Here is a 25,501-nt window from a genome sequence, read left to right as displayed (position 1 = left end):
GTTTGTGAATACAAGTCTGACTGCTTTTTCCTATTTTTCCAAAATCCTTTCTTTCTTTTTTTTTTTTAAATAATTATTTTAAACTTTATTTATTATTATTACTTTCCAGTTTGATCATACACAGAGAGAGAGAGGGAAAGTGAGAAAGCAAGCCACCAGATTCAGGACTTGAACCACGGTCGGCCATGTGGGAGTCCAGCACCTTTAACCACCACGCCACCTGCCGGCCTCCCAAAGTCCTTTCCAGAGGACCGAGGGGGAGTCACGCCCACAAACATTAACAGACCATTTTTTTCACTAACAGTATTCTTCCTGCATCCTGTCCCTGGCATAGTATCTTTAAGATGTGTGTTTTTTTTTTTCTTTGAGAGGTTTTTCACTATAGGGCACGTGCGCTCGCCAGACAGACAGAGAGAGACATAGAGACAGAAAGCAAGAAATCACCCCCCAGGGGGGATGGTCACGCCGCAATCCTTTCTCCTCCATTCTCCTCTCGGGATCTTGGGCACACACGCACACGCGCCCGGCGTGAGTTTTAAGCCACCAGGTCTGGGACGTGAACCGTGGTCGACTACGTGGGAGTCCAGCGACATAGCCATTACGCTAACTGCTGGTTCCCTTAAGATGTGTTTTTTGACCAATTACAGTATATTCTTTTGCTTATCTCTTCCCAAGACACAGAACTTCCCTTTCCTTGAGATATAGATTAAGCATTTTCTTTTAGGAATCTCTTCCCTTCCAATCATCAACCATAAAATTGTGAAACCCACCTATAACCTGCAAGCTCCTGCTTCCACATGTTCTGCCTCTTTGGGCCAGACCAATGGAAAGTTCTTCGCTAATTTTGTCTGTCACTCTCAAAATCAAATAAAAGGAACCCCTGTACTTGATCACCTGAGAAAGGCATGTATGCCTCCTCTCCAGGCCTAGGTTACTCATATTCTGTTTTGAATTAAACCACATTATTAATTTTTTAGCATTGGTTATTTTCCTTTGACAAGTTTTTTAAGGAAACTAATACACTATATTGCATTGCATACATATAAAAACCAGACATTTAAACCAAGAATTTCCCAAATACTGTAAATAACTTGAAAACTACATCAAATATATGACGCAACTGTTAGATTTGTGATACACCCTTTTGTTTATTTATTTATTTTTGGAGTTTTTGTTTTAGGGCATGTGCACTTGCCAGAAAGACAGAGAGAGACAGAGAAATAGAAAGCAAGAAATCACCCCCCAGGGGAATGTCCACACCGCAATCCCATCTCCTCCATTCTCCTCTCAGGATCTTAGACACACACATACATGCACCTGGCATGAATTTAAGCCACCGGGTCTGGGACTCGAGCTGCGGTCAGGTCAACTACATGGGAGTCCAGCAACGTAGCCATTATTGCTGGTCCCCGTAATTCACCATTTCAGTAAACTGCACTCCAAACCAGAAATGCCAAGAGCAGGCCCCCAGGCCTCCATCCTATGTGCTGGTTAAATATAGTTGGTATTCTGTTTTTCCCCCCACTGAATTAATTTATCATTATTTATTTATCTATTTAAATTTGCTGCAGGTTTGTGGCCTGCAGGTGGCAGGGTGGTTAAGGGTGCTGGACTCCCACATGGCCGACTATGGTTAAAGTCCAGACCTGTCAGCTTGCTTTCTCACATTCTCTGAGCAGCAGCCCTTCTTCGCTATATGGTCACTGGGATTTACTCTGTGTCAAAAGTAAGTCCAGTAAGACATGTCCCTGACACTCCGCTATCTAGCGGGCAGGCAGAGCTGCACGTGAATGGCGCACACAGGGGACTGCTTAACAGTGAGGGAGCACTAAAATGCCAGCATTTCTATTTTGTGTGTCTGTACATCCTTTGAGCAGGTGGGAATTAGAAAAAACTTCAGCATTGAGAACCACCTGAAAGTTGTGTTTTGCCATTTGGACCAATGAAAGCCTTTCCTGGAAGCTGGAAAAATGGCACAAATGCAAAAAGATAATAATAATAAAAAAAGATACTCTGGGGGAAATACAAATCATTTTGTGAACACAGTGCAGTTTTAAAGGTACAATAAGACAAGTAATTAAGGGGCTGGCTACATTGCATGGTGGTGAAGGCAGCTAGTTAGATACCATCTGGAAAACTGTGGTCCAAATCCCGGGCAAGGTGATTTGAAAAACGTGCCACACATGCGTGCATATGTGCCCCACAAAAGATCCTGAGTAAAAATCCCAAGCAGAGTGTGAAGGGACTATGGTGTGGTCATCTTCCCGAGGAGTACTTTCTTTCTCTATCCCTCTGCCTCTCTCCAGCAAGCACAAAGAAAAAAGAAAAAAAGGCAATGAAGGGGGCAGATCTGTATGGCCTGATGAGGAGCACAGAAGAATTAAGGCCAGGGTTTTAGGAAGGAAACTATTTCCTGACTGACTGAGAACTGGCATGAAGTCAAGAATGTAATAAACCTGAGTCCAGTGACAGAATATGGAATATATACACTAAGGAATACTATTCAGTTCTCAAAAAGATCGGAGGCCAGCAGGACCCATGGTGCCATGAGGTGCTGAACTCCCACATGACTGACCATGATCCAAGTCCTCAACCTGGCGGCTTGCTTTCTCTCTTCCTTTCTCCCTGGTGAGTGCATGTGTCTTGTAGCAAAATTTAAAAAGGAATAATAGCAATAAAATTAAATGCATATATAATTTTTAAGAGATTTTTGCTATCAGACACACACGCTCCCTGAATCACAGAGAAACAGAAAGCAAGAAATCACCCTCAAGGGTGATGGTCATGCCTTCCAATCCATTCTCCTCCATTTTCTTCTAGGAATTTTGGGCACACACATAAACATGCCTAGCGTGTTTTTTTTTTTTTAATGATTTAATTTAATGTTTCCATTTATTTTGACTATAGAGGGACAGAGCGAGAAACAGGGAAAGTAAGAAAGGAAGCAAGCTGCCAGGTCTAGGATTTGAACTGCAGTCAGCCATGAGTCCAACGCCCTTAACCACCACACCACCCAGCATGAGTTTGAGTCTAGGACTCAAACCATGGTGAACTAAGTAGGAATGTAGCAACGTAACCATTACACCATCCACTGGTGCCAATAATTCTTCAAAAAAATAAGAGATCCTATTATTTGTGAATACATGAGGGAACCTGGAGGACTTTATGCTCAGCTAGATAAGCCAGGCCCAGAAGCCAAATACCAGATGATCTCACTTATCTGAGGACTCTAAAACAGTCAGACTCGTAGTACAGTACACTGGTGGTTACCAGGGCTGGGGCAGGAGTACAGAGAAGGAAGATGTAGGTGAAAGATCCAACATTTCAGTTAGGAAGCATCAGTTCAAGAGATGTACTGTACTGTTCAACAGGATTGCTGTGGTTTGGTCAAGTGCTCTGCGCTGGCTGCCGGATCCCTCGTGGCCATCCACAGTTTGAGTCTCAGCTCCAGTGGCTTGAAGAATGTGTCAGTGCATTCGTGTATGTCCCAAATCCTGGTGGAATGAAGTTAATGGAAGAAAGTTGGGGGCAGACTGCAGTGACAAAACCCTAGTTGGGGGTGCTATATCTCTGTTCCTGCTTCTCTTACTTACAGAATACACACATCAAAAAAATTATTTATTTAACTACATTTGTTATTATTTTTAATTTGACCAGACAGAAAGTGAGGTAGTAGGCCACCAAATCTGGGACTTGAAACATGGTTGACGACGTGGGAATCCAGTTCCTTTAGCCACCATGCCCCCTGCTGGCCCCAATACACAAACTTTAAAAGCAAAGAGGCCAGCAGGCGGCATGGTGGTGAAAGATGTTGGACTCCCACATGGCCAACCACGGTTCAAGTCCTGGACCTGGCAGATTGTTTTCTCACTTTCCCTCTCTCTCTCTGGTCAAATTAAAATTGAAAATAGTTTAATAAAATAATTCTTAAAAAAAAAAAAAGGCAAGCAAACAAAAATACTAAATGACAAATAGCACATTTGGACATTGGACCCACGGCTAACCATTCTAAAAAAATCTCTAGAGGCCAGCAGGTGTCGTGGTGGTTAAGGACACTGGACTCCCTCATGGCTGAGGACAGAGTTTGAGTCTGGGACTTTGGTGGCTTGCTTCTCACTTTCCTTCTCTTTCTCTTGCTCTGGTCAAATTAAAATAAATAAAGGTAAATAAAAATTTAAAAACCCTTTAGTTAAATATCAGTATAATTCATATCACCATAAAACTCACCTAGTTTTTTTTTTTAAGAGATTTTTTCTATAGGGCGCATGTGCCTGCAGGGCAGAGAGAAATCACGCCAGGGGAGAGGGGGATGGCCATATCACAATCCCTCTCCTCTCAGGACTTTGGGTATGCACACACATGTATCCCATTTTAGTTTTAAGCTTCCAAGTCCAGGACTTGAACAGTTGACTAGGTGGGAGTCCAGTGACGTAACCATTATGCCATCTGCTGGTCCCTATGCAGTTTTTAGTGTATTCAGATACATGCATCCATCACTAGTCAATTACTTTTTTTCTTAGCTTTTTTTTTTTTTTTTTTTTCAAAAAGAATTACTGAACTTTATTTTACCAGAGAGCAACAGAGTAAGAGGGAAATTGAGAAAGCAAGCTGCCAGGTCTGGGATTTGAACTGTGGTCAGCCATGTGGGAGTTCAGCACCCTTAACCACCATGCCACCTACCAGACCCATTTTTCCTTTTTAAAGGGTCATTTTAACTTTATTTAATTTGACCAGAGAGGGACACAGAGAGAGAGAAGGGTAGTTAGAAACCAAGCTGCCAGGTCCAGGACTCAAACCAGTCAGCCACGTGGGAGTTTGGCACCCTAAAGCACCACCTGCCAGTCCCTTTTAAAGGTTTTTGCTACAGAGCATGTGCACTTGGCTAGAGATGAGAGAAATCACCCTATCAAGAGGGGACGGCCATGCTGCAATCCCTTCTCCATGCTCCTCCAGGGATGTTGGGAACACATGCCTGGTATGGTTTTTTTTGGAGAGGGTTTTTGCTATAGGGTATGTGCACTCGCCAGAGAGAAATCACACCCCAAGGGGAGAGTGACCACTCTGCAATACCTTCTTCTCCATTCTCCTCTTAGGATCTTGGGCACACATACACATGCACCCAGCATGAGTTTTAAGGCAATGGGTCCAGTATGTGAACCGTAGTCAACTACATGGGAGTATAGCAACAGGCATTCCGCTGGTCCCGTCTGGCGTGATTTTCAAAGTGCAAGGTCTGGCACTCAAAATTCTAGTCAGCCACTTGGGAGAATCCAGCACCTTAATCACTTTAAATAAAAAAAGGTGTGAGTCAAGTTTATTTTAATGTGACCAGAGGCAGAGGGAGAGATGAAAAGTGAGAAAGCAAGCCACCACACTGAACCACAGTCAGCCAAGTGGGAATCCAGGGTCCTTAACTACCTACCCTGCCACGTCCTGGCCCCATAACCACCTTAACTTTCAGCTATTCTAAAAGTAGAGATGATTGGGGTCAGTAGATGGGGTGGTGAAAAAAAAATTCTTAAAACAAAATCTTATGCTATGGACATGCATCAGTTTATGGATATCTTGGGTTGCCTCTCATCTTTGGGTCATTATGAATGATGCTGCTGTAATCATCCATGTACAAGAGTAACTTTTTAAACTTATTATCGGTGCTCACCAGAGAAAGACAAAGGGAGAGAAGGCAAGCTGCCAGGGCCAAACTCAAATGTCAGTCAGCAATGTGGGAATCCAGTGCCCCAACCATGCTGGCCTCTCACATATGAGTTTTTTCATTTTTCGTGGGCACTGGATAAGTGAGTCACATTTGTTTGCAGAACTGCTAGACTGTTTGCTAAAGTGATGCATTTTATATTCCCATCAGCAGTGTATGAGATCTTAATTTCTCAATTTTCTTGACAAAATTTTTAAATAATTATTCTTAAGGTTTGCTTTAAGACATGTGTGTTCACGAGAGAGAGAGAGAGACAGAGAGAGACAGAGGGAGGGAGGGAGGGAAAGAAAGTCACCAGGTCTGGGACTCAAACCTTGGTTGGCCCAAGTCCAGTGCATTAGCCACCATGCCTTAACTGGGCTCAACTTATTTCCTGTAATTGACAAAATTTATATACTTATCATGCATAATGTTTTAAAATATGTACATTGTCCCTTTCTTGTTCCTCAGTCATCTTGGCAGCTGTTCTCAGCTGGGGCCGTCCTGGGCCTAAGGCAGGAAGATAGTGACTGCAAAGGTGAAAGTTGCAGGAGTCAATCAGCTCCAACTTATGAGAAGTGGGAAGTATGTGCCGGATACAAGCAGACTCTAAAGATGACCAGACAGGGCAAAGAATAGTTGGTTATCTTCACTAACTGTCAAGCTTTGAGGAAGTATGAAATTAGAGTACCATACCATGTCGGCCAACTCCGGTGATTACTACAGTAGGAAGGAAAAAAACACTGAACTGAACTCGGCACATGGAAAATACAAGTGTGTGCACACTGGCTATCACTGACCCAGGTGATTACAGTATCATCAGAAGCATGCTGGAACAGACCAGTGAAAAATAAACCGTGCAACACTTTTAATAAAACTTGCCAGGCTTGTTTTAAAAACATTTGTACACATACCCAACCAAGTGTATATTTTGCAATGACTACCAAACTAAGGACACTTAAAATCTACTTTTAGCAATGACTAAGAAATACATTGTTGGGGGCTGGCAGGTGGCTTGCTTGGTTGTTAAAAGTGATGGACACCCATATGGCCAAAAGGTTCAAGTTTGGGATCTGACGGCTTACTTTCTCACTCTCCCACCTCTCTGTCCCTCTCCAATCAAAAACTCTTTAAAAAAAAATTATCAAATTATCAGGGTGGGGCTGTTAAGTGACATGGTGGTTAGGGGTTCTGGACTCCCACATGGCTGATCACAGTTGAGTCCTGGACCTGGCTACTTGCTTTCTCACACTCACTCTATCCCTCTCTCTGGTCAAATTAAAATAAATGGACACTTAAATAAAACTAATTCCTTTAGTAAAATACATTGCTGGAGGCTGAAAACCGGCATGGTAGTTAAGGGTGCTGGACTCCCACATGGCTGATGGCAGTTTGATTCCCAGACCTGGAGGACTGCTTTCACTTTGCCTTTTTCCCATGTGGGAGGCTAGTGCCCTTAACCACCATGCTACCTGCTGGTCCCCACTTTCTCTCTCCTTCTGTCCCTTTCTGGTCAAATCAAAATATTATTATAAAGTTAAATAATTACTTAAAAAAAAAAGAAAAAGCATTGCTGTTAGTCATCTGTATAACTGAACTTACTCCTATTCTTTCACCATTTCTCTAAGTCATACTTTTTCGCTTTCTTGATGGTTTTTTAAATTATATTTATTCAATCTGCAGCGGGCCATGTGGGAATCAGCTTCTTGACCACTGGGCTGCAGTGTGGCCATCCCTCATAAGGGGTCATTTCTCTCTTTCTGTCTCTTTCTGGTGAGCGCACATGCAGAAATTCAGAAAAACCTCTCCCCCTCAAAAAAAAAAAAAAGACGAGGAAAGGCCATAAAAAAAATACAGTCCTGTATAACACATAATCTAGTTTTGTTTGTGTCTACAGTATGTCTTTGTTACCTAGAAAAAGCTGAAGACATTTTTTTTTAATCTGAGAAATAACCCTACTTATTAACAGAACAAGACAAAGAAAAGGACAGTAAGGTTTGTTTAATGTCTTTATTAATGAGAAATACATTGTCCATTCCTCTTTGCCTTCTTCCTTGTTTTCTGAACACAGGTCACCTGATCCTGCCAATTAAAGGAAATAATTATTCCAAAAGATACAAGAACATGTTATCAAGTTTTTATACCTAACATAACAACGCCAACAAAGTGAACTTCCTAACACCAAGGAAATATATATTAATCATAGAATGTGGCATTAATAATTGATTCATATACTAGAAATGTTTTTTAACACCCAAGAACCCTTCTGAAGGCAATTTAACATATGCATCATTCAGCTCACCTAGATACTTTGTCCAGTGACCTATGGCTTCCCCCTTTTGGTTGGCTCGTGCTATGTGATGTCTTGGCAACAAATATCCACCTATAATCAAGAGTATAATTTTACTAAAAAACATATTCAACATTTAATTTTTTGTTTTGTTTTAAAACACTTATTATCTGCTGTGCCCCAGCAAGCTATCACACCCTATAGCAAAACTAATAGAATGTATTTTTTAAAACTGTTTTATCAGTATCACTATTTTATCTTCCTTCAGGTCACACACGCTCATGGGGAGGGGTGAGAGAAAGCAATTTGCCAGGTCTGGGATTCAAACCATAGTCAAGTCATGTGGGAGTCCAGCACCTTAACCACTAAGCCACTTAGTGGCCCCAGCATGTGCATTTTATCCTGACAGTAAGAGGTATTTTGGGGACCAGATGGCCTAATGGTTGTCTGGACTGCCTGTACAGTTTAACAAGGTTTGAGTCATATACCTGGCAGTTTAAAACCCATGCCAGGTGTGTGCCCCAAATCCTGAGAGAACAGAGAAGGGATTATGGTATAGCTTACCCCCAAAAGGGGGATGATTTTTGTCTAGGGCCTAAGCATGTGCCCTATAACAATCTCTCTGCCCCGCTGCCTCAGAAAAAAAAAAAAAAGAGGTACTCTTTTGGGCACATGGTTTTTTACTTTTTGGCTATCTAATCATTTAGGAAAAGACTAGACCCACAGTTGGGTTACATTTGCTTATATTTTCTTCCCATGCACTTGCTAAAAATTTTCCTGTTCCTGGACCTGGCAGTTTGCTTTCTCACTTTTCTGTTTCTCTGGTTGATGTCATTAAATAAAATAATGATGAATAAAATTAATTTAACTTTATTTACTTATTTATTTAAATTTGACCAGAGAGTAACCAGAGAGAGGGGTGGGGGAAATCGAGAAAGTAAGCCAGCAGGTCTGGGACTTAAACAGCAGTCAGCCATGTAGGAGGTTCAGCGCCTGTAACCACCATGTCACTTGCTGATCCCAGAAAACAACTCTTAAAAAAAAATTCCTGTTCCTACAAATAACTAGATAGTTATCCTACCATTTCTGTGTAAGTAAAGAATTTTATGGGAGGAGCCAGCAGGTGGCATGGTGGTTGGAGCACTGGACTTCCACATGGCTGACCAAGGTTTGAATAGTGAACCTGGTCGCTTGCTTTCTCACTTTTTCTCTCTCTGATCAAACTGGAAAATAATAAAGTAAAAATAATTCTTCAAGAAAAATTTGGAGTAATGAAAATATAGCATTTAGGGAACCAGCAGTTAGCGTAATGGCTATGTTGCTGGACTCCCACGTAGTCAACTGCGATTCGTGTCCCGGACCCGGTGGCTTAAAACTCACGCCGGGCGCGTGTGCGTGCGCGCCCAAGATCCCGAGAGGAGAATGGAGGAGAAGGGATTGCGGCGTGACCATCCCCCCTGGGGGGTGATTTCTCGCTTTCTGTCTCTATGTCTCTCTCTGTCTGTCTGGTGAGCGCACGCGCCCTACAGTGAAAATCTCTCTCAAAAAAAAAAAAAAAAAAAAGCATTTACCCATTAATTCAAGTTTTCTGTTCATGATTGCTTTCATTACATAACCATTTATCTTTTTAAAAGTTATTTTATTTAACTTTATTTATTTACTCATTTATTTCATTTCAGTTTGACCACAGAGGGACAGAGCAAGAGAGAAAGTGAGAAAGTAAGTCACTGGGTCCAGGACACGAACCATGGTCAACCATGTGGGAGTCCAGTGCCCCTAACCACCACGACACCTGCTGGCCCCAACCATTTATCTTTTAAAAAAGTTACTGCATGGTGCATGAGCTCATGAGGGGAAGAGGAAGGAGAGAGAGTACTTGAGCGAGTACTCCCCTGAGATGGACACCCCACAATCCTCTCTCTTTCATTTTCTTCTTAGGATTCTGGCAACACATATTCATATAGGTGGCATGTTTTTTCAAGGTGTTGGTACAAGACTTGAACTGCACAGCTGGTCAATGTGGGATTTAGCCACCCTAACTACCATGGCAACAGTTAGCCCAACTGTGTTGCTCTTCACAATTCTTCTACTGTTTTTTATAGTAACATCTCAACTTTCTCACAAATACTTTTTTCCCCCAAAACAAAAATAGATAAATATTTAAAGAGAAACATGTCAAGAATCAAATCTACTCATTAAATAGGAAATTTTAAAAATCTTCTAGGTAACTTTTAAGTAAACTTACTTCAAGAATGTGCACTCCATTGTCAGCCAACATCAATCATTCTTACCTAAAGAATAATAAGAAAAAGTTAACACAAGAGACAAGGGCATAAAATAAGGCTTGAAAATGCTAGGTAACTTCAAATTTTAAGGAATAAAATTCCAGAGATAAAGATTGGGGGTAGGTTACAGCGTAAAAAAAAAATAGGAAGAAACTTCATCGGGGGAAAAAAATCTAAAATTATTCTTACATCAAGTAATCAAGTAGACACCTGAATTAGAATGAAAACTATTTTCTTTAAAATGCGAAAGCCTAACTCATTTTCACCAGTCTGAGCACAATGAAGTGTGACTGCAACCCAAAATATACTATCCCTTATGTGAAGGTATGTGACAACATCTACCTCACCAAGTGAGTCTTAGCATCAGCTCTCTCTTTATATAAAAGCACATACCCTGTTCCCCCATTTGAGTATGTCTTCCATTCTCAGGTGGACTGACCACCTTCAGCATGAGTTTCCAAGAATGCCCTACCCCTTCCCATCGTACAGAAGAACACTGCAGTTATCTTGCAATCCTATGTATTTGCTTTCGTTCTTTCCTTCCAAGTCCTCACTGAATTTAAAGTTAGGGCAGGAAGCTATGCCTTACTGCAACAGCAAGGGACCCAAGTTTTTCTGAGGGAGAAGATATTCACCTTCACTATGTCTGGCAGAGTTGCGGTGCACAAAAAGCATTATCAAGCTACTTTAGCTCTAGGTTTCCTCCCTGTTTCATTACTGCCAAGGATATACGAAATAGAATTAATTCCCTGTTGCACATGTACCATCCATAAGGGATACTATATCGTTTTGCATTCGTCCCCATTCTCCAGATTATCCTATTCTGTATCCAGTCCCTTTTTTCCCTTCAAAAAAATATCTTCAGCACTGGTGTTCAAAAGCAGTAGTTTAATGGTTGATGTTCAGCAACTGTGAAATTTCCACAGTTGAGTCTTAAAAATTGCCAATCATTATCTAGCAGCAATGACAGATGATTAGAAGTCAAATCCTCTAAATTCTTTTCCCTAATTGGCAGCCATTTGAGAACTGCACTAGCTGTCAGCACTGAAGCATTATTAACTAAAGTCAAAACCAAATAAAGGCCCAGACAAACATCCTGGCTTTCTAAAACCTGTCCAAAATCATTAGGGTAAAGGCAGTAAATGCAGGACTATGGGTCATGTCACTGCAGCTGACAATGATTAACAATAGGACACATGCACCCCCATTAAGGTTAGAGTCCAAAACTAGTCACACGCATCTCTTTATTGGGGGAAAAGTCAGACTATTATGCATTCTTTGTAGGTTTGCATCCTTGCATATTATATTAGGAGCACCCCGAAGCATTTCTTTCATCTTTCAGAAAGCACCGGTATCTGTTCCAAGGGCCTAACAGTACGAAAATGCATTCTGGTATCACACCTCTGAACTCAAGACTGTTCTCATTAAAAGATTAATTTTGGTTTATAACATGAAAGGATTGTGAAATACAATGCAAGCACCTCGGTATAGCATTATTACTGGAACCCACGTAATTCCCGGCTTTTTGACTGAGTGCTTTTAAAAATCCACTGCGCTAAGATTCACAATTTACAGCTACACACAAATTAAAACTTGTAGGAATCAACTTAGGTCACAGGTTTCTCATTCTAAAGTGCAAAAGCCCAGTAATCTTGCAGTAAGCAGAATAAGCAAAATGAATCCCCCACCCCAGTGATGTTCCTGAAGTCCACACATTACACCAAGTACATTCTCTGAAAATCGTTACTGACTAGTAAGAAAGAAAACTTGAGCTTTTAGTTCTAAACATCTACTCGATCACGGCAGCAAGCACTGGCCACCGATTTAATGGGTTAAGGACACAGAAAACCCCCCACCAGGGTTCTATGCAATTTAGTAATACTCATGTTACTAATACTGAGCATTATGTTTGATCTGTGAGGTATTATAAATATGGAGGAGCTGTAACTAGTGTCACCAGTTTCTCTTATCTCTCAGGAGTTAAAAAACTTGTCTGCTTAAATGATCTATGTATATTAAAGTACTAATCGGTCCCCACCTTGTGAATTGCTTGCCAAGAGCAAGATATTATTCTTGATACAATGGGAAAAAATTCTCAAAGTCATGAAGAGTTTTCACCGGCATTTATGCAAAGTAAACCAAACCTTCCAGTTACAGAGCAGAAAGCATTAAACATGAAAGCTGTTTCTCATGCATGCTAGCTAAAAAACCAGTTCAGAGACCAAGGTTAAGTAGAATTGAGGTCTGGAACAACAGCTGATGCAAAGCTTAAGTCCCAAGCAACAAGAGAATGTGCTTCTGAAGACTTACATTTTCTTGCATTAAACATTTTGGACTATACCATCACAACCCTAAAGCTAAGGGAACCAAATTCATAAAGCTACCCTGAACATAGTCATCCTACAGAATACGACGAAGTCTTATGACTGGGAATGATTCCCAACATGTATTCAACTGTAGGCAAGTCAATGTTCCACACCACTTTCCCCCAGGTTTTAGAGTATAGACGTATGTAGACAAGTCATATAACTTGAACTATTCACGTGAAGATTCCCATCTAAGCCCAAGTTAGTAACAAAAGTTTCCCATGGAGCCCATGTTTTAAGAATTTTAAATTGTATTACCCCCAAAAAAGAAGAAAAAAACCCCTGTGCTTTAGTTCTAATTCACTCAACTTGCAGAATAATTACTAAGATTGCACACTGATAATTACTGATATTGCTCATCTATGGGCAGGTCATTTGCCACAACAGAGACTAATTATCACATGCTATAGTCCGTTTTCAAGATGTTAAAAGCATTCTAGGTTTCCCAGTATGGTTCCCCACACCACTGTCGTGTCCCATGTTATCTTCAGTTACGATGCAGCTAAAGAAAACCACACAACTGAGTCAGATATACCAAGAATCAAGTTTGCACTTTTTATCTGAGAACTGCAACAGCACTGAATTCTGCCTGACAAAATTACGGCTCTAGCCCCAAACCCACGGAGTTTTGATATAAACTAGCTTTACCATACAAGTGTTTAGGTGCTGCACTGTAATTTCATTGTCAGAAGTGTGATGTCAGAATGCCCACGGAATAAAAGTACATAGCAAGTCACCAAGTTAGATTATATTGCTTGTTACCTACCTGTATGCAGTCGGCAATGAGAATCTTGGAGCAAGCAGGAATACTACATCCGGGTCCTAATGTCCATTGCCATTTGCGGTACTACGTTCCTCACAGTTACGCACTGCAGAAATGCTGGCTAAATGCAGTTATGTAGCAGGCCACTACTTTAATAGTGCATAATTGCAGTCCAAGAACACCAACATTCCGCCACAGCATAGTGGCTTGCCCAAGAAAAGCCAAGTACCTAAATTTTAATCTGCCATAATATGCCACTTGTAAAATTTGCACAGGCGTAACATTACAATCTCCCAAATTGTTATTTGTTTGTATTAGTGGTATAAATACATCTACACAAAGAGTGGTGGGTTTATTTCTTCTTAGGGGTTTAAAGTTCTAAGCAAAGAGGACTATGGTTTCAAGTAATGTAAGCCAATGGATTAAAGCCTGTAAGGTATCTATTAAATACACTGGAGTCTTAGAGAATACAGTTTTTAAAGCTTAGGAGAAATAAGTTTTAAAAACAATAACCAGTGTTCCTCTTAAAACAAAATTGTGAGAGAAAAGTAGGGAAGAGGAAATGGGGGCAGATGGTTTAAGTGAGAAAAATAGCTAAGGTACTCCCAAAATTATCACCCTCCCATTCCCATCCCAAGTTTCAAATCCACTTTTAGGAACCTACTTATTAAGATGATTGAAATTCACCTTAGTCTAAAACCTACTGCATATTTCAAGACTTAGTGAAAGTCTATTTGAGTAGCTTACAACCCTTGGTACACTGCTGGTACAGTGATGAAAGCCAAATGTCAGTTAAAACTAAGCAACATGTTCTGCTAAACAATGTTTAGCAATTCTACAGCCCACAGTAAGGGTATCAAAAGCCACAACTTTCAGGAGATTATCCAATAGTACCCTTCACCACTCTTCAAAGGTACAGTACTACCAAAAGCTTAATTTAGGGTCTGTGCCAGCATCCCTTATAAAGAAAGGCATGTAATCTGAAAAATAAACTGAAACATTAATTTTATAGGCAGATTTCCCCCATTTCCCCACCAGCCCCCTCCCACAAACATTCAAGTTTACCCTCCATGGGTGTCCCATGAACACCCTTTATTTTCTGGTTATTAGTAGAGTCCCACTATACAATTTAACCAAATTGTAATGGACTCCTTTCAAATCAAGACCCTTATTTTCATATGGAAAATCTCTTCTGTATCGCCAATCAATGACTTGGGATGAAACTTCCTCATTGATACTATTAGGGTAGAATGACTGATTTCCAAGTATATTGGAGAACAGAAATAATGAGGATATTTTCTAATGAGACTCTCCCTTAATTAGCACACCATGTACCTGTCAGTAATACAACCAAAATTTGGTAAACAGGTATTCATACTCCACTAATGATGTACTTGGAAGTATTATCCTGTTTTCTATGTAGAAAGTGTTTGTTTCAATAAGCCTCCTTTTGTACTAAGGTACAATACTAAACTTCAACATGTTAAAGGTTTGATTTAGAATTTTTCTTTTGCCAATTCGCACCAAGAACAGAGGTGAAAAGGAGGAAGACATATTCCGTAGTAAAGAGTTCTATAATGTAGATTCAAATGGAATCATAACTAAGAACAAAGCCAAACCATTCAATTACCTTACCTACTGTTAGGAAATCGGTCCTCAACATATTTACACTGGGAAATCGGGCTCCCATTGTACTAACAGACAACAGTACAGCATCTACTTTATTATTGAGTCAAAAAAAAACTCTTGTTCTAATCATAGGAGATTCAATGAGGTTGACAAGTAACTGACAACACCACTGAAACATTCCAATGGTAGGAGGAAGGGGTATTTGTACTGTATAGCATGGGCAACTCTCTCCAGATTTAGTGCTACATCAAAAGGAAACTATGCAAGAACAGGTTAACAAATTAACAATGGGAAGAGTTATCTGCAACACTATTTGTGATGAACAAACTAGCTCTCAGAAAAGAAAACCAGATTTTTATAATCCTCCAGATTTTGCCCAGTAGTAGCACGAGGAGATGTGAAAGTTACAGAGTACAAATGTTAAATTAAACCTATTTTATGGCTACTAAACCTTGCTTGCAAATTGAATTTTTCAGACCAAAATCCAACTTTATATATTACTTGAAGTAATACATGAAAAGGCTTCATGTTTAACAATCTTTAATTCAAATGTAAAAGTTCAATACAAGCCATTTATAGGGCTTGGGATATGTTCTTAATTTTAAAAACAAGAATGGGGAAATGCAACAAAATGATCTTTCCACTTTTCAAAAACTTTCAAGGAAGGGATAGATCATAATAGGGCCATAAGAGATCCATTTAACCAAACCCACTTTCTCCCCTACCAATAGTCTTAACACGCATTCCATAATCTTAATACATATTCCTGAATGAAGATACAGTTCAGCTTTGCTTACATAACCATTTAAAAAAACTCAGCACCATCTTGCTTCCTATAATGCCAAATAAATCATGAAACTACTTCAATATGCATTTCTTCTGTTTAAAACAAGGGGTCCAGTTATTTGTAGAAAGCCAATACTTAAGTCTCCAGATACATTTCCCAGAAATGGCATATGCCATTCAAAGGCCTAGACACTCTCATGCTTTCAAAGTGGAATACCTAGCCTAATATGCATAGAAGCATGAATGGCAAAGTTGAAGATCAATATTATAACTATTTTTTTCTATTTATTTGAAGCACAGTAAAAAAAAAATTGGTACACTTTGGAAATTCAGTGGCACAAGGTACACTGCCATAACTTGAGGGACATTATACAGATTAAAAAAAAAAAAGGAAATAAAAAGGAAAAAAATTTTCTCCTGTTTCAAACACTGCATTACATAATTTTACCTGCCCGAACAGACCATTTACAAATATTAGGTCAATAAACTGCTAACATCCATAAAAAGGTAGCTTTCTTACTAAAATGCAAGAATTTAAAAGATTGGTATCTAAACAAGAAAAGACAAAAACAAGCTGGAATGAAAGCCTACATATCACATCTAAAATCTGGGTTTTTTGTTTGGGCCTTCATACTCTTCTCTCCCTCTACCATATCCTGCTGGAGTTCCAGGTCCCATTCCTCTAGGACCCTGTCCACCCACAGGTCCCGCACCTCCCTGCCCAAAGCGCTCAGTACGCTATTGGAACAGTAATTAACAGTTCATTATATATGTAGTTGATGTCCATGTGTGTTAAGTAAATATTTTAGAAGGTTCCGTAGTCAACGTTCGTCGATACAATCACCAATGAGTCGATCCACAGGTACCGGGAACATAGAAAGGAAAAAAGGGTAATTTGAAAATTAGTTTACGATAATACATGCCTTGTGGTATGTTCCCACTTGAGCCATTCTCATACACCTGTTTCAAAGAATAGATCTTCCCTGTAGTGCTAAAAAATTTAAGAATTAGTGCAGATGTGAAAATCCATTCCAAAATGAGTTCTAAAAAATTTCACATCAAGTTAACCCACTGAAAAAAGCTTGCAATCGATCACTTTCAAGGTCTGAACAGGAAATTTTAATTTCCAAGTAAGCCTAACAAGCCCAACCAGCCAGATTCAGTTCACTCAATGAAGTGACAAAGACCTACTCACCAGTTAGTGGTATGTGCTGCATAAGAAACTTGTGCTTTTCAAGATCTTAAGACACATCTGCAAAGTTGCAGAAATCTTAAAAGGTTGAAAGTTTTAATAAAATGCTACCAGACTACAAAAAAGAAAAAGCACAAAAAACTAACAGATTTAGTCACTTAACCGCCACAGTAATTGATCAAAAAACTTGTGTTGCCATAATCTCACAGTTATACCACCTTCAAAGCCAACACTATATAACCAGAGACAATTATGTTCATAGCACTATCCTGTATTATTGCAAATTAAACAGGTACAGCCCACGTTCCTAACAGCCCAACTTTCCCCTCAGGGAAAGTTCAATACGTGTACTGACACTATGATATATTTTAGATCAAGTCCCAAACAGCATTAAGGCCAAGGTACAAGCACTGCAATAAAGCAGTGACTTGCTTCATTGTTCTATCCAGTTTTAGGTACTTCTGGACTTAAAATAGAAAACTTTACCAAAACAGCAGAACCCTATAGGTATGCAAGCACAGCAGCCTACACTGTCTGTCAAATTCCATTGAAAACAGATCAGCTAACAGAATATTACTCAAAAAAGGGGGGCCTCAAATGGCAGCAGTTTATTTTCCTATAAATAACTTCTACTTTTGTTTTAGAAAATACTGCATAGCTACGTTAAAAAAAAGAGGACTAAACCTTCATCCATTATTTTTGAAAATCTTAAACTTATAGGGTTTTTCCACATTATACTGTATTACACCTCAGAGAACTAAAAAAAAAAAAAAGAAAAAAGACAATCTGGGGTTTCATGATTATCTAACTACAAGAACTGAGAACCCAAGAGCTATCTTGTTACTTAGAACATCGAATTTTAACTGTGGGAACATCCTGTCAAAATAGATATTTACAAGTTTGATACATGCCTAACAATCTACTTTAAAAATATGTAAACAAAAATATTCCCCACATATTTTAAAAATTCACTGTGACGAAAATAGTGCTACATTGAACTCAACAGCTGGTTAACAATTGTAATGTTAATTTTCTAAAAACCTTAAATACTAGACTTTAAAAATAGGTGAGGTCCAGTCCCACACTAAATCCTAATTTCTATTTACAAAATCAATCTTGCGAGCCACACACTGTAGCTCCACTTATCAAAGTCTCTAGGTGAACTAAACATTCAAAACTCAGCTTTAAAAATGCACTGTCTAAACCCACAAAAATTCGGTACTGAAGATTTGTAAAGCCCTAATGCAGCCATTCATACCAAATTGATTAATCTAAAGCTATCTGTACGGCTAAAACATGATAGCATCACGAAGGTTCAGATCAAATGCACACTATTAGTATGCTTGAAATTATTGATTTTTGCTACTGTGTAGCAAAATAGAGATGTCCGTTCATTTTAGAAAGTGTACCTACAGACAGGCCCAACAGTTGGGAAACGACGAGTCAAAACACTACACAATTCCCCTTTCATGGGATAGAAACCACACCAATAGGTCAAAGCCCTACACATCACTAAAACATGCCTAAAGCTATAAACTACAAGTCTGATTCCTGCTTATGGCAAATACCAGCTTAATAAATGACAGTTTGCCATTTTATTACTCTCACTTTGATACAGAATAATCAGATTTATTATTGCTGTAGAATTTGGATTTGCCATGCACTGTAGTTCGAAAGTGCACAAGCAATGTAACGGAAAGCACCTAAATCTACTTATTGCCAGAGATAACTCCACATACTACTAACAGCATTGACCCTTGCTGGCAACCATCATCTGTTTAGGTTACCACACAAAGTTCTACGTTGCCAAAGTATTCCCTGATAGTACATATTTACACGATGGGGGAACTAACAAGAGGTCCAGTCACCTACTTAAAATAAAACAAAACAAAACAAACAAACAAAACACATGTAAGTCATGAAAAAGAGAATTTCCTTTGTACTACGTCCCACAGGATACATTACCATGTCGCTTCCCATCATGGAACCACTCATGGTTGCGGGTGGAACTCCAGGATTAGCTTCATAACCTATGCCACCACCACCACCTAGAGGTGGAAATTTCTGGCCTCCTGAACCATAGGGATCTGGGAAACAAAAATGGTGGTTACAATTCTACTAGAATACTGCTCTCTGATGGTATTAGTAATGAAATTTTCTTACTTACCTCCCATGTTCATTGCTCCTCCACCACCCATTCTCATGTCTCTTTCTCTCTGAAAGAAAAAAAAAAATTCCTTTCATACACTTGTAACATACTGACCAAACATTCTTAAAGAGTATAGAGCATTTCAAAGACTTTTTAAAAAGTCAAAAAGTAGTTCTCTCATTGACTAAAGTTTTTCTCAATAAATATTCTGGCCCACCCATGGCAGTGCAAGCAGAGGACACCATTAGCAGTGGCTAAAGGCCACGGGGGATGGCCTGGGTTTGGTCTGTGGCCCATCCTAAACATTTAGGCCAGGTGCAGTGGCAGACACCGACAGAGTCCTAGCTAACTGGGAAAATGGAGAGGGGGAACAATAATGTCCAAACCCTATCAGAGTAACACATCTTTCCCTTCTTCTTACTCTCATTAAAAAGAAAAAAAAAAAAAAATCAACTCAGTATTCTTGGACTGGCCCTATAGCCTACTGGTTGAAGGAGCCAATTCTCACATGCCCAACTGTGGTGTCCAGCCCCGATAGCTCAAGGGATAATCTGGGCCTGTGTACACATATGACCAGGATCCTGATGGAAGGGGAAAAGTGAGGATTCTGGTGTGAATGTGCCCAGGAAGGGGATCATTTCTCCTTCGTGTCTGGCAAGTGCATGCACACTGACAGTTTAAAACACAAAGATCAATATCCTGAAAACTAGCTTAGGGTCAATTATCAAATTCTACAAATTTTCTGCCTATTCGATAAAATCTTTTGACATTATACACACACACACACACACACACACACACACACACCCCAAACTCATGGCAATCAAACATAAAACGCTATTTAAAAATGGCATGGTAATTAAGGGCTCTGGACTCTCACATGACCAACAGCAATTCAAGTCCCAGACCTGGCAGCTTGCTCTGTCTCTCACTCTGTCCCTCTCTGGTCAGATTAAATAAATAAGTTAAATAAAATATTTCTTAAAAAGTAAAAAAAAAAAAAAAAAAAAAAAAGAAAAGAAAAAAAACAATTTTTAAAAAAAGTAACATGAGATGTTACATTTAATTGAACAAAATTACATTCTAGTTACCTACAAGTTCGATTGTGAACTCCTAATTAGATTTGACTTACTGGATCCATGTAGCCCATCCGACTGTAACTTTCCTCTCTCTGGCGTCTCATTTGTTCTTCCATCTCACGTTGACGAATCATCATCTCTTCTTCTCTTCTGCGACGCTCCTCCTCTTGCCTAGGAATATTCACAAGCATATAAATCAAAATGTTATCTGCATCTTTAGAATTTTATGTATTTACTTATTTCAATTTGACCAGAGAGAGAACAAAAAGGAAAGCAAGAAAGCAAGACACTAGGCCCAGAACTTGAACTACAGCTGGCCACATGGGAGTTTCCAGAGCCTTAACTATCACACCACCTACTACTGCCCTCCCCTTTTTCTGAGAAAAAATCTTTGCTATAGGATGCATGTGCTTGCTAGAGAGAAAGTGAGAATCACTGCCCTAGAGGTGATAGCCATACAGGAATCCCTTTTCCACCCTCCTCTTGGCATTTTGGGTATGCATGCAACATGCACCCAGCCTGAATTTCAAGCCTTTGTGTCTGGGCATTGAACAGCACACGATCAGTCATGTGGGAGTACAGTGGTGTTACAGTGTTATCTACTGGTCCCTTATCTACATCTTTAAAAATTCATTTAAGGGAACCAACAGTTAGCGTAATGGCTATGTCGCTGGACTCCCACGTAGTCAACCGCGGTTCGTGTCCCGGACCCGGTAGCTTAAAACTCACGCCAGGCGCGTGTGCGCCCAAGAGCCTGAGAGGAGAATGGAGAAGGGATTGCGGTGTGACCATCCCCCCTGGGGGGTGATTTCTCGCTTTCTGTCTCTATGTCTTTCTCTGTCTGTCTGGCGAGTGCACGCGCCCTATAGCGAAAACCTCTCAAAAAAATCATTTAAAGTAAGCTCGTGGAGTTTGACGAGAATCTTAAAAATCTAATACAAAGGCTTAGAAAATATGTCTGGGAAAGTTTTGTCAATGAGAAATTTACACTCTATTCCACTGTAAGTGTTCATCAACACTGACCTAACATTTAACCTCTATACTTGTTGAATCACCTGCAACATTGAGTTCATATGTATCTTTCTTCCTACAAGTTAAAATGTAAACATTAGCAGAGAGAACTTAAATTGAATAAAATTTTACCTCAATTGCATTTCTTTACGTTTCTGCATTTCTTGATTGTGAAGTTCTTCCATGCGTCTTAGTTCTTCCTGGCGCCTCATCAGATCTGAATATTAAAAACAAAACATTTTGGATTCACATTAATTGGAGGTCCAGTTAAGTTCAAAAAGCAACTGATCATATTAGTGAAATTCAGAGAATCTTTTACCTTGGCGCAAAAGATTTGCCTGATGCTCATGATAGGCATCTTCCATTTCACTTTCCAATTTATCTTTTGCATCCTTCATGTTCTTTTCAACTTGTTCCCTTTGCTGTTTTTCCATTTCATCCAAAGACTTCCATCGCTGAGAATATTCATACTCAAATGTGCCATGCTGGGCAAAACGAGGAGGGGTTTCTCTCTCCCTGAAAACACACAAAATTTAAACATAGGACAACTGGTAGAAGTGTACAAGAAATAATACTTGATTCGGGAAGTAGTGGGTGGTGTGATGTTAAAGGGCTGGACACTCCCACGTGACCAACCAGTTCAAGTAGCAGCCCCAGTGGCTTGCTTTCTTACTTTCCCTTTCTCTCCCCAGTCAAATTAAAAATAATAATAATAAAAATTTAAAAAGTATTAAAAAAAGAAAACTGCTTGATTCCATAAAAGTACTGTCGGGGGAACAGCAGTTAGTGTAATGGCTATGTTGCTGGACTCCTATGTAATCCAACGCGGTTCGAGTCCCGGACCTGGTGGCTTAAACTCATACCACGCACGCGCATGTGCGTGTGTGCCCAAGATCCCGAGAGGAGAATGGAGAAGGGAATGTGGAATGGCCATCTCCCCTGGGGGGTGATTTCTCACTTTCTGTCTCTGTCTGTGTCTTTCTGGCAAGAGCATGTGCCCTATAGCAAAAAACCTCTCAACAACAACAAAGTACTGTTCAGACCCCCAATCACTTGTAAGGATTAAAAAATGCACTACTCACCTTCTTTTAGATAAATCTTTTTAAAGAATTATTTAATTTGTAAAACCATTATTTTTTTTTTTAATTTGCTGTAGGACAGACACATGCTCAGAAAGAGAGGGACAGAGCAAAAGTGAGAAAGAAAGCTGCCAGGTCTAGAACTCAAATCGTGGTCTGCCACATTGGAGTCCAGTGCCTTAACCACCATGCCACCTGCCAACCCTGACACTGTAGATACATCTTATTTTTCCGAATTTCCTATTTTTCTCTAGCCAAACCCCTCAACCAAGACTTATTTTCTCCATCCATAGAAACACACCCCAAAAGACAAAGTGAAATTGCAGTGAATGTATTTAATTCAGAAACAAACATATCCTTTTTGTAAGTTTTGCTATAGGCCACATGGACTTGCCAAAGAGAGCACGAAGAAATGAGAAGTCAACCCCAAAGGGTGCTGGCCATCTACAGTCTCTTCTCCATCCAGGACTTTTGGCAGGCTCACATACCTACTGCTGACCCCCAAACAGACTTTTGAATACAATTTCAAAGTCTAACTCCATGAGCCTGAGATTTTTATGAAGCATATGGACATTGAAGAATTTTGCAATTTTTACTTTTTTTTTTTTTTTTTTGCTATCGGATGTGTGCGCACACCAAAGAAACAGAAACAGAAAGGGAGAAATCACACACCCCCAAAACTCCCCCTCCCTTATGTGGCCACTTCACAATCCTTTCTCCTCCAGTCTCCTTTCTGGATTTTGAAGATGTACATGCGCCTAGCATGAGTTAAGCCTCCAGGTCCTGACTTGAACCACAGTTGACTACATGGGAACCCAGTGACATAATTATTACACCATCTGCTGGTCCCTGCAATGTTTGTTTGTTTTTTATTTTTTAAATTTATTTAGCTATAGGGTGTCTGCTCTTGCTGGAGAAGAGTGAGAAATCACCCCCTGGGGTATTCTCCCCTTGGAATCTTGGGCATGCCTGCACATGCACCTGGCCTTTTGGGTTGCTGTGTCTGGAATCCCAACTGGGGCCAACTATGTGGGAGTCCAGCAATGTAACCATTATACCATCTGCTGGTCCCAACTAGAGCAACTTCTCTTTAACACTTAAAAATTGCCAACATGCTAATCAATCTTACTTCTGATACATTGGATTCTTCTGTGCAAGTTTTTCAGGAAGACCATCTTCATCATCCAATTGTTCAAGCGGTTCCACAATGACTGGGCGAGGAGTTCTAGTAAGAAATAACGAAGATGGTTCCATTTTAGCTTTAATTTTATGGCACACTCCTCACACAAATTACTAGAAAAAGGTCAAGACAACTTACGTTGTCAGTAAGAAAACACCTTCGCTGCATCGTTCAAATGCTTTTCTTGCTGCTGGTTTGGAAGCAAATTCAACAATGCCTTTTCCTGTAGATCTTCCACGATCATCAACGATTACAACAGCCCGTTCAATAGGACCAAACTGGCTAAATGCTTCTTCCAACAGTTCATTGGAAACATAAGGTGAAAGATTACGAACAGAAAGGGCAGCAGCATGAGTGGCAAAGCGAACCCGAAGCTGTCTACCTCTCATAGGCGTATCATCAAGTTCAGCTTTGGCGATTTCAGCCAAGGCTCTAGACTCCTGTGGGAATCAGAGACTCATGTTAATGATTTCAAAATTGGATAAGGCTCATTCCTCAAATTGTCCTGAGCTTAATTTCTATCCTATTGTCCTTCCAGCTCCTTACAAGTGTCTTTTTTTTTTTTTTTTTAAGTTTTTGCCATAGGGTGTGTGCACTCACAAGACAGAGACAGAAAGCGAGACATCGCCCCTACACACATCCAGGGATGGCCACACTGCAACCCCTCCTCCTTCACTCTCCTTTTGAGATCTTGGGCTTGCAGGCATATGTGCCTGGTGTTAGTTTAAGACTGGAACCACTATTGACTACAAGGGAGTCCAGCGACATAGCCATTACACTATCTGCTGGTCCTACAAATGCTCTCTTCAAGCAGCCTTCTCTAGAACCACTAATGGTAGTTAAAAGTCATCCTGCAGCTCATACTTCTTTTCTTTTTTCTTTTTTTAAAGCGAGAAACCCCCCACTAGGAAAGATAGCCATTCTGCAATCTCTTCAACACCATCCCCCTCTCAGGATTTTTGCACATGCTGCCAGGTCTGGAACTCGAACTGCACATTCGGCCAGGTGGGATCCAGCTGCCTTAACCTCCATACCACAAGCTGACCCCACACTTTTTTTTTTTTTCTTCTTTTTTTTCCCTTTGGAGAGATTTTCACTGTAGGGCGCGTGCGCTCGCCAGACAGAGAGAGACATAGAGACAGAAAGCGAGAAATCACCCCCCAGGGGGGATGGTCACGCCGCAATCCCTTCTCCTCCATTCTCCTCTCGGGATTTTTCCTCTCGGGATCTTGGGCAAGCACGCACACACGCCCGGCGTGAGTTTTAAGCCACCCACCGCGGTCGACTACCGCGGTCGACTACGTGGGAGTCCAGAGACATAGCCATTACGCTAACTGCTGGTTCCCAACCCCACACTTTCTTAAAAATGTACAACCATACTACTTTTAACTATCAATTACTTAAAACTCGCCTTCAGCAATTGTAGTAACAAGAACAAAACCTTTTCATTCTACATAAAATCAAACAATTACACTCACAAGTTTAATAAATCCAAATCCTTTGCCCTTGTTGATAAAAACTTCTCCTGGTTCTCCATATTTTGCAAATAGTCTTTTGAATTCATCTTTTGTGATATCAGCAGGTAGATTTCCAACAAATAACCAGCACCGCTGTGTGTAAGTTTTCTCCCCAGGCCTCCTCAACAAAGACAAGTTGGCTTTAAACCCCTAATGAAAATAGGAAGGGATTTTTTCAGACAGTGACCTCTCCAAATGTTATTTTTTCTTCCCCAAAACCGATTTCTTTCACGTTCCATTTTAAAGCTAACGTCAAAATTTACTCTATTTGCCACCTAACCACTGAATATCAAGAAGTCCCAATCCCCCACAATGCGAAGACACCCGCCGGAAGAATAAACCAGCAGCAACTCTGTCAGCAATGTATGAACTGTCTCCGACAAATCCGAATCACGGGCGACAGGTAAAATACTAGTGAAGCTCTAAGTTAAAAACAGGTACACGAAACCCCTCTCGAGCCGACGACTGGAGCCTGCACTCTCC

At 40.2% G+C, this 25,501-nt stretch overlaps 1 protein-coding gene across 3 annotated transcripts; it reads right to left on the bottom strand.

Annotated features, from left to right (window-relative positions):
• Window positions 1-7,683: 7,683 nt before the first annotated feature.
• SFPQ (splicing factor proline and glutamine rich) lies at window positions 7,684-25,168 on the bottom strand (the record flags this gene model as incomplete). Of its 3 annotated transcripts, XM_027771945.1 has the most annotated exon segments (12): window positions 7,688-7,774; window positions 7,995-8,075; window positions 10,228-10,273; window positions 13,400-16,549; window positions 18,969-19,090; window positions 19,171-19,219; window positions 20,285-20,402; window positions 21,375-21,459; window positions 21,562-21,758; window positions 23,451-23,546; window positions 23,640-23,941; window positions 24,980-25,168. In XM_027771945.1, coding segments are annotated over 9 exon segments (1,296 nt in total), but the record flags the coding sequence as incomplete, so codon positions are not given.
• Window positions 25,169-25,501: the final 333 nt, after the last annotated feature.

The sequence above is a fragment of the Tupaia chinensis genome, unplaced genomic scaffold (assembly GCF_000334495.1).
Source record: "Tupaia chinensis unplaced genomic scaffold, TupChi_1.0 Scaffold000239_1, whole genome shotgun sequence".
NCBI classification, from domain to species: Eukaryota; Metazoa; Chordata; class Mammalia; order Scandentia; family Tupaiidae; genus Tupaia; species Tupaia belangeri.
This window is presented reverse-complemented; position numbering and strand designations above follow the sequence as displayed.